The 9,265-nt window shown below is 39.8% G+C and overlaps 1 protein-coding gene across 1 annotated transcript; it reads right to left on the reverse strand.

The window, feature by feature from the left end:
- Window positions 1–2,335: 2,335 nt before the first annotated feature.
- Window positions 2,336–8,666, reverse strand: LOC108582898 (40S ribosomal protein S26-like). The gene has a single exon (XM_021929668.2). It carries the CDS (start codon window positions 7,216–7,218, stop codon window positions 6,820–6,822), a length of 399 nt encoding a protein of 132 aa, XP_021785360.1. The 5' UTR covers window positions 7,219–8,666; the 3' UTR covers window positions 2,336–6,819.
- Window positions 8,667–9,265: the final 599 nt, after the last annotated feature.

The following is a 9,265-nucleotide window of genomic DNA, read 5'->3' on the forward strand; positions in this document are numbered from 1 at the left end:
CTAGGTTAGGAGTTTTTCAAAGGCAGTTTAGGGAAAGGGGTGGGGGTGGCCAGGTGATGGGTGCTTGCTGCTGATTGGTCGGGGCAAAGATGAAATCATAGAGGGTTGAAACTGTCCTCCTATAGGCTAAATCACTTCTGGATGGAGCCACAGGAGCAGGGTTGGTGGGTGCAGGTGGATCCATGGGTGTCAGACGTTACAATACTTGAAAAGGTATCTCAAAAGGCCAATTGATCCTAGGTTCTACGGTAGTGATGATATTCGCAGGATTGATTGGGGAAGTTGCCTATCTTATAACATCTGTAATAATAGCTGACAGTTCTGCACTGTAGCAGAACTCTGATGCCTCTCCTCCCGCTAGCCTGAAGAACTTTCATTAGTTATGCAAAAACCTTCGAGTTTGGGCAAGGTCTATTATCATTTAAACTATAGCTGAAATATCTTCCAAAGTTAGCTTGGCCCAATGACCCAGGAATAATTAAGGGAAAGACAAGATTGTTGGGGCTGGCGAATATCCAGGTTACCAATGGTAAATCCATACAGATCTGCAGCAACCTCAATTCTTGCCTCCTCAGAAGAAAGAATTTGACAGAGGGGCATAAGGCAGAAAAAGAGACCAAGGCAAGTTTCAGAGCAGGAGTGGAAGTTTATTAAATATCTAGAGCAAGCAAGAAAGGAAAGTACACTTGGAAGAGACCCAAGTGGGCACTTTGGAGGTCAAGTGTTCTGTTCAACCTTGATCCTAGGACTTTATATGCTCTCTTCCAGCGTCTTGTGCCCCTTTCCCTTCATTCTTCCCTTAGGGTGAGGCTCCCACATGTGCAGTGCCCTCCTTGCGCTTGGGAGGTGAGCATGTGCAGTTTGTTTAGGAAGCTGTGCACATGCCCATCTGAGGCTTTCTTCCCTTTTCTGGTGGAATGCTCCCGCAAGGTCATACTCCGCCATTTTGTCTCTTAATACTCATGCTTGAGCCCACTTGTCCAATTCCTGAGATTTTATTGGAAGCTGCCAGTGATCAATTTCAAGTGTTTTTACATACTGGGAAATTGCCTTTTCCTGGCGTCTGCGACCAACTATTATTTTAGTGTCACAGCTGCTGAACCATCACCTGATGGTCGCCTGACATTCCTGGTGGGTGGGGAGAGTCCAGTCCTCACTCATGCCTGACTACCTACCCACCTACTGTAACAAGATGGGGGGTGGGTTAGCTCAGATTTCACTGTCCTAATTTTCTCACTGATACAATTTTTGCAAAGGTGGTTTTATGGAGGCCCCTGATCTAAGTCACAATACCAAGCAATAATGTCCCATTCGATTAATCACTTTCTTACTTAAATTCAGAGTCAAAGAATAGCAAGTTAGTATGGTTGAAGACCCTACCTTTCCCACTATAGGTCTCCAGACTGAAGCAGGTCCAAGTTAAAGGAGGAAAATACTTAAGGTATAAAAGTTAGAAGCTTCAATTATTAACAGTACTAAGCATTCTAATGATTTAATTGAGACAAGGTTTGCAACTTATTTTTCTGCAGGGCTGTGTCTTATGTAAGAATCTGCATGATAATTTTGGGCCTGCTGGAAGTTTCTTCCAGGAGCAAAAGATTACCCTGACTGACTGTGGGAGACAAGAAAATAAAGCTGCATGTTGATCAAAATCCATGCATCACACCTATTCAACATACTGGTTACACATACATAATCTCCTTTACTCCTCACACCATCTTTGAAAGTTAGCATACAACTTGTGGTGTTGTGCAGGGAACACATGCTCAGAAAGGCCCTGGGCCAGCTTGGTTTAAGGCTCTACTCTTAGTGTCCTGAAATTTTTAATACTTTGGAAAAAGAAACCCACAATTTAATTTTGCACTGAGCCCTGTGTATTGTATAGCTGGTCTTGCAAAGCACTTTTACAATGCTGGCTGTGTTCAACTTTTCGACTTACACTGGAGTTATATGGGTGTTAAGTTTTAACCATTAGTTATACCATACATATATTTTATGCAATTTTCTGTATATATTTAATATTATTCAAGTTATAAATATTAAAAATACTTTCCCAGAAATAGATTTACTCCAGGAAACAGGGAAAAAAATTTAATTTCTGAACCAGCACGGTGGCTCACACCTGTAAACCCAGCACTTTGGGAGGCTGCGGTAGGTGGATCATTTGAGGTCAGAAGTTCGAGACCAGCCTGGCCAACATGGTGAAACCCCGTCTCTACTAAAAATACAAAAATTGGCTGGGTGTGGTAGCACACCCCTAGTCCCAGCTACTCGGGAGACTGAGACAGGAGAAACACTTGAACCCAGGAGGGGGAGGTTGCAGTGAACTGAGATCACGCCACTGCACTACAGCCTGGGAGACAGAGCAAGGCTCTGACTCAGAAAAATTTTTTTAAAAGTTTGATTCCTGACTCAAGTTCTTAATGAGATATAAAGCCAGGCTCTTAGCAAATAGGCACAAATAAGAAGAGGTCAAATCAGTGTTTTTTAAATTTAGAAACTGAAATAAATTCTGCATTGCAGCACAAAAAGGCAGATATAACACAGCAGAACAATAAATTTTTAAGCATAAAGAGATAATCTGAGATGTAATTCTACAATTTAGAATGAAGACACACAATGGTAAGAGAAGATAATATATATAAAGGGTAAATGACAGAGAGCCGACTTACAAGTAATGGTCAACTCCAAAGGAGGAGAAAAATGGATCAAAAGTCAATTTTTAGAAAAGATCTTTCCAGATTAGAAAAAGGACCTGATACCAATGGAAACTAAGATGTCTCACTGTGTCATGGCAAATTTAACAACCAATGTATTTTCCACTAATTTTGAATTTTATATCCAACAAAATCAAAGTGATCCTGAAACCTAAACTGAAAAACAAGTAATCTTCCAATAATTAACTTACAATCAGGAAGAGTTCAATTTTTTTGTTCTTTTGTCTGCCATAAACAATATAGAAATATGTCTTTTGAGTTTGGCAGTGAAAATTGAAGAAGGTGATGACTCAAAAATGTAGTCACCAGTCAATTTAGCACTCATGTGTTAGAGCAGAATGGCAGAGCTTCAGAGTTTTGGAAAAACAAAAACTCAAATACTCCAATATTCCTAGAGAAGAAAACAAGATTAAAGATATTAATAAGTCCACTGGAAAACAAAAATGAATCACATTTAAAACTTTATCATTGAGAAGCTGTGATAGAAAAGAACTAGCTATAAATACAGAAACAAGCAAGAAAAATCTTCAAAAATCACTAAGCATTATTGGGAAAAAGATTGACGCTGCTGGGTCTCAATAACTGATGTAACTATGGTAACTAACATAGGATGTGAATGACAAAACATGCTTTGTAAAAAGAATACTTTTTAAGAAAAATAGCAGAGTTTGCCACCCCAGATTAAAAATATATCAGATAGGAATAAAAAAAGCACAAAAATATTATACTTAGGTTTCCATGAAATGGAGTTCAAAGTTGTCATTTTTTGTTTTTATAACAGCTAACATATACAAATTAATCTATGAAAATTGCTAGAGTTGCCAATAATCAAATTAAAATCAAATTATCCATTTTCCAAATTATTACCAATGATAAGAAAATACTGTTGGGGATCAGAAATAATATCCCCAAATCTGTCACTTTGACATGCTGAACTAAAGCAGCTGCTTCAAGGTCTCTCTGACCTTTCCCCCTTCCTTCCTGTCTCTCAATCTTCTGTCTCTCCCAAAACATAGGATGAGACTGTTCTCTGAAGTGCCCTTATCTACCTAGAAACCGGACCTGCCAAAGAGGAACACAATTGCCTTCGATCCCTTCTCTAAAATTTCATTAACCAGAGAAGATTAAAACTCATATCACAGAGACTGAAAATTAAACACCACACCTACAGCCCAAATAAACTTTGTCCCAAGCTATTGTTTGTTCTCTGGTCCCACTCAGTTTACAAAGAGACTCATTTATAAGCTAATTTCTGTCCATTCATGTCTCCTAAAATCATTTACTCTCTCTAAAATTGCCTACAGCCATCACTTACCTGTCCCCTTTGAAGAGAGTATTTAAGCTTCAATCATCTGGCCATCCTCTGACACTTCATATTTTTTGTTCGGCTACCATGCTTATATACATTGAGAAATTTGTTATGCTTTTCTCTTGTTAACCTTTCTTTTGTTATAGGGATATGAATTGTGACCCTGATGATGAGGAGGAAAGGGATCATCCCTTTCTGTTCCTTCCACACAAAACATTTTCAGTGAAACAGAACACAGTGAAAGAAACAGCTTCACTAAAAGAGGCATAAAATTAACACAAGTCAGGCCTAGAAAAAGAATAAAAATCAATTATAATAAAGTTAAATTCAATATTAATCAAATGGTTCAAATGAAAATACCCCCAAGCCTTGGAATAGTATTAAATGACTATTATTTCAGAGGAAATACAGTATAAAATACAGAACTACATAGAAAATTTTGACACTGTCATAGTACAGCTCAATCTTCTAGATGAATATGTGGAAAAGAAAGAGATCAGACTGTTACTGTGTGTATATAGAAAGAAGTAGACATAAGAGATTCCATTTTGTTTATTTGAGACTAGGCAATTCTTTTTTAGATGACCAGTTTGACCACAATTATAACATTTTCCCCCAAATGTTCTAACTTGTCCTCCTAAAGCAATTCCTGTGATTGCTTGAGCCAAAAGCATAGCTTTATGCATAGCTCCTCCAATTCCACCACAGGCTTTAACGTACTCTGAGATTACATCTGATCCTGCCGGGACCCTTCCTTTTAATGGCTTAATGGCTGATTGACAATCAGGATTGGCGTTTTCATATGCCATCAACTCCACTATGACCTTATGGGCATTCTCATTGGTAATTGACTTTTGAGCAGCATCTTGAAGCCTTGCTACAAAATCAGGGTAGGCTCTTTAGAGCCTTGTCTTATTGTATTGAATGAGGGGCAGGCCATTCCTGGGTCTTGGATTTTCTCCCAGGCCCTAAGGCAGATGGCACTAATTTGCTCAATGGCCTCATTTGGCATTATTACTTGTTGATAGCAGTGCTCCCATTTTGACCTGTTCCTAATAGTTGATCTACATCTATGTTAATTGGAGGATTTGCAGTCCTATTTATTTGGACTTGTTCTTGTGCCCCATCAATCCACCAAGTCTTAAATTGTAAAAATTGAGAGGGTGAAAGTGATGATTTTGCCAGAATCTCCCAATCATAAGGAATGAATCTATGTCCATAAGCAATGGAATCTAATAATGTTCTCATGTTAGGAGAGTTGGGTCCATTCTGTTTTACTCCCTCTTTCATTTCTTTTAGCATTTTTATAGAAAAGGACTCATATCTGGCTTCAGCTATGGGAGGCTCTCCCTCTTGGGCCCCTTCTCCAGGTGGTCATGATTCTAATATTACTGGGAATTGCCATGCTTCAATATCTCCTTGTTTTCTTGCCTCATCAATAATTTTATGTAATGCACTACCCTGTCTACTAGGCGGTGCTGTAGGATTAAGTCTTATGGTGGGCAGCTGAGGATATGGCGCCTGCCTTGTGGCGCTGGAAACATTTCTGGCTGTCCATACAGATTTTCTGGGGGCAGCCGATACTGAAGTTCGACTGGCGGCCAGTATTGATAGGCTACTAGTGGCTGGGTCTTATTTTCTACCGGCTGATATTGTGGACACTGTATTTGGATTTTCATCGCCATGACAGAGACTCTTATCTTTTTCTATTTGATCTTCTTTTGGAGTTTGTACTTGTTTAACCTGCATTTGAGGTTGTAAAGTTACAGGCATCTGAACTGCTGTAAGAGGACTTGGCCATCGTGGTTTAGACTCTGATGGCTCTGGTAATTCTGGACTTTTTTCTTCTAATTTTCACGTTTCAAGATATATCACCTCCTGTAATTGATTATCGTCAACATTTTGCATTGACCGAGCCATTACCGGCTCTGCTACACATTTACAGTGTGAACTTTCCATTCCTTTCCGGGATTCTATCCCTGCCTCTTTTTCACAATCTACTGCACAGCTTTCAGGGACATCAGAAACTGAAACGCTATCTTCTTCTGTTTGAAACGGCTCTAAAGCTACTTTAATAATGACCCAATCATTCCATACTGTAAGTGGGATGATTTTACCTTCCCTGCTTGCTTGTTTTAATTCTTTGCCAATTTTTTCCCAGTCTTTTAGATCTAAAGTTCCCTGTTCTGGAAACCATGGGCAAAACTGTTCTATTGTTTGAAATAGCGTAATTAGATTTTTGGTAGAGACTTTAACTCCCCCTCTTTTTAAGATAATTTTAATAAAGCTGCGATAAGAGGCTTGCCCCATTGTTACCCTAGGTTCTTCCGAGCTCACAAGCTTACCGCAAGGCTGATTGTAGACGTACTCGGGAGTCTCTCATAGACTTGTCCTCAATGACCATGCTCAAGCGTACCTTCACCTTAGAGAAAAGCACCCATGTTGGGCACCAGATGAAGGGGTGGCCTGCCCCTCCACACCTGTGGGCATTTCTCGTTAGGTGGAATGAGAGACTTGAGAAAAGAAATGAGACACAGAGACAAAGTATAGAGAAAGAAAAAGTGGGCCCAGGGGACCGGCGCTAAGCATACAAAGGACCCATGCCGGCACCAGTCTCTGAGTTCTGAGCGCCGGTCCCCTGGGCCCACTTTTTCTTTCTCTATACTTTGTCTCTGTGTCTCATTTCTTTTCTCAAGTCTCTCGTTCCACCTAACGAGACACGCTCACAGGTGTGGAGGGGCAGGCCACCCCTTCATCTGATGCCCAATGTGGGGCAGCACCTGCCGGTCTAAATCAGGGAGGGGTTGTTCGGTCCTTGCGGGCTTCACGAGATTGATTCCTGACTACTTTGCTGTGAATTGCACAACTCACACAGTAATGTAGCTTCACATACAGCTTGGGAAGCACATAGGCATACAAGACGCTCGCTTCAGAAATGTCCCTGACTGCTGCGGCCTCCACTATGTTTCGAATGATGAATTTCTTAATGGTTTTGTCCTTGGGCACACATCGGGCACAGTTAGTGCAGCGAATAGACTGCACTTGGCTGCGGTCCTTTTTGGCACAACCGTTGTTCTTTCTTTTCTTTGTCATCTTGGATGTACGGACTGAAGAGAGGCCAAGGTTAAGTTTGAAGAGAGATACAAGACAGGCAAGGACAAGGTTGGGATTAGGGTCACAGATTAACAGCATCTCAAATACAGAACAAAATGGATTCTCTTATGTCTACTTCTTTCTGTATAGACACAGTAGCAGTCTGATCTCTTTCTTTTCCCCACAAATATGGACACTCAAACTGGAAATAAAGTAACAGGGAACAGAGGAGAGACAAATCTTCCTATCCCTAGAGGTGCATTTCCTCTCCCTTTTGATAATTTAGCAGAGCTGGCTCAGGAGACTTGAGTTGCCTCAAGGGAAGAACAGGCTGATACCAGCCACTGTGTCTCCAGGGGTCTCCCTTTCTAAAAAGGCTCCTTCCAGACCAGGGAGCTTCCACTCTTAAATACACACCTAGATGCTCCTGGCCCTCTGCATAAATACAGAGGGCAAGATGCTTCCCTCTGACACATGAGCCTCTGTGCATTATGAGCCATCCATGCTCCCTAAGTTGTGGGTCTATAAGATTTGGGGAAATATGCCTGTGCTCTACTTTTTTCTGCTAGTAAATTTCCTCCCCAAAACCCTGTGTTAAATCTAGTCTGCTTTGCTAGTGACGTTGTCCATGATTGCTTTGCACAACAGGAATAGAAGCCAACAATTTATTATGCCAAATGATATTCATCTGAGGAATGAAAAGTGGATTACATTTATAAACTTGATTAACATCATATGTCACATAAAAAGGATAAATAAGAAAAATTATATTATCCCTTTAATGGGATGGTAAAAAGCATTTGATAAAATATTATGCCCATTTATATTTTAAAACCCTTTAAAAAGGACAAGAAAGATGGGCTCAGAGTTTATTTCAAATCGACATCCAGTATTATACTTAGTGAGGAATACACTACAGTTGCTTCCTTTAAATCACTAGCAAAGCAAATAAGATTTCTCTCTATTTTTAAGCTACTGACATTTAAGAAATTCTGATCAATTTCATAATTTATGAATCAAAAATAAGTGAAAACATAATAGAAAGAAACAGGAAATATTTTTGTTAGTTGCAGAAGGCATAATGCAAAAGCTCTAGAAAAGCAATTGATTGAAAAATAGAATTCATAGAGGAGCTCATCAAAGTGGAAGAGTAAGAAATGCATGTGAAAACATTTGTTCTAATTCTACATACCAAATTCAAGAATTCCCATTTAAAATTAAAAAAAAAATTGTAAGAATTATTCCAATGAGAAAAGTAAGAGACCTATAGGGATAAAACTGTAAACATTTATTTTATGTTTATATCTAACATATATATATTTCCATTATTATTTTATATTTCTCAATAATGTCAAGATTTTAAATCTGCTCACATTAATCTATAGACTTAGTTCAATTAGAATAAAAATTGTAATGGAATCAGTTTTTGAGTATTGAGGGAATTAAACTAATCTGTAAGAATAACCAGGTGAGACCCAGCACAGTGGCTCTTGCCTGTAACCCCAGCACTGTGGGAGGCGGAGGCAGGCAGATCACTTGAGGTCAGGAGTCTGAGACCAGTCTAGCCAACATGGCGAAAACCCGTCTCTTCAAAAATACAAAAATTAGCCGGATATGATGGCAGGCGCCTGTAAGCCCAGCTACTGGGTAGGCTGGGGCAGGAGAATTGCTTGAACCTGGTAGGTAGAAGTTGCAGTGAGCCGAGATTGCGCCATTGTACTCTAGCATGGGCAACAAGAGCAGAACTCCATCTCAAAAAATAAATAAATAAATAAAGAATAACCAGTTGAGAACATCTTTGAAATTTTTCAGAAGATAATAACTAGCCAAACTATCAGAGGCATTCCAAGGCATTCCAACCAGAGCACCTCCACCCTGAACAGGGGCTGGGTAAAATAAGCCTGAGACCTTCTGGACGACATTCCCAGGATGTTAGGCATTCTTAGACACAGGATGAGCTAGGAGGTTGGCACAAAATATAGATCATAAGGACCCCACTGATAAAACAGGATACAGTAAAGAAGCTGGTCAAAACCTACCAAAACCAAGATGGTGATAAAATAGACCTCTCGTAGTCCTCGAAGCTCATTATATGCTAATTATGCATTAGCATACTGAAAGACACTCCCATCAGCACCATGACAGT

The sequence above is a fragment of the Papio anubis genome, chromosome 15 (genome assembly GCF_008728515.1).
Source record: "Papio anubis isolate 15944 chromosome 15, Panubis1.0, whole genome shotgun sequence".
NCBI classification, from domain to species: Eukaryota; Metazoa; Chordata; class Mammalia; order Primates; family Cercopithecidae; genus Papio; species Papio anubis.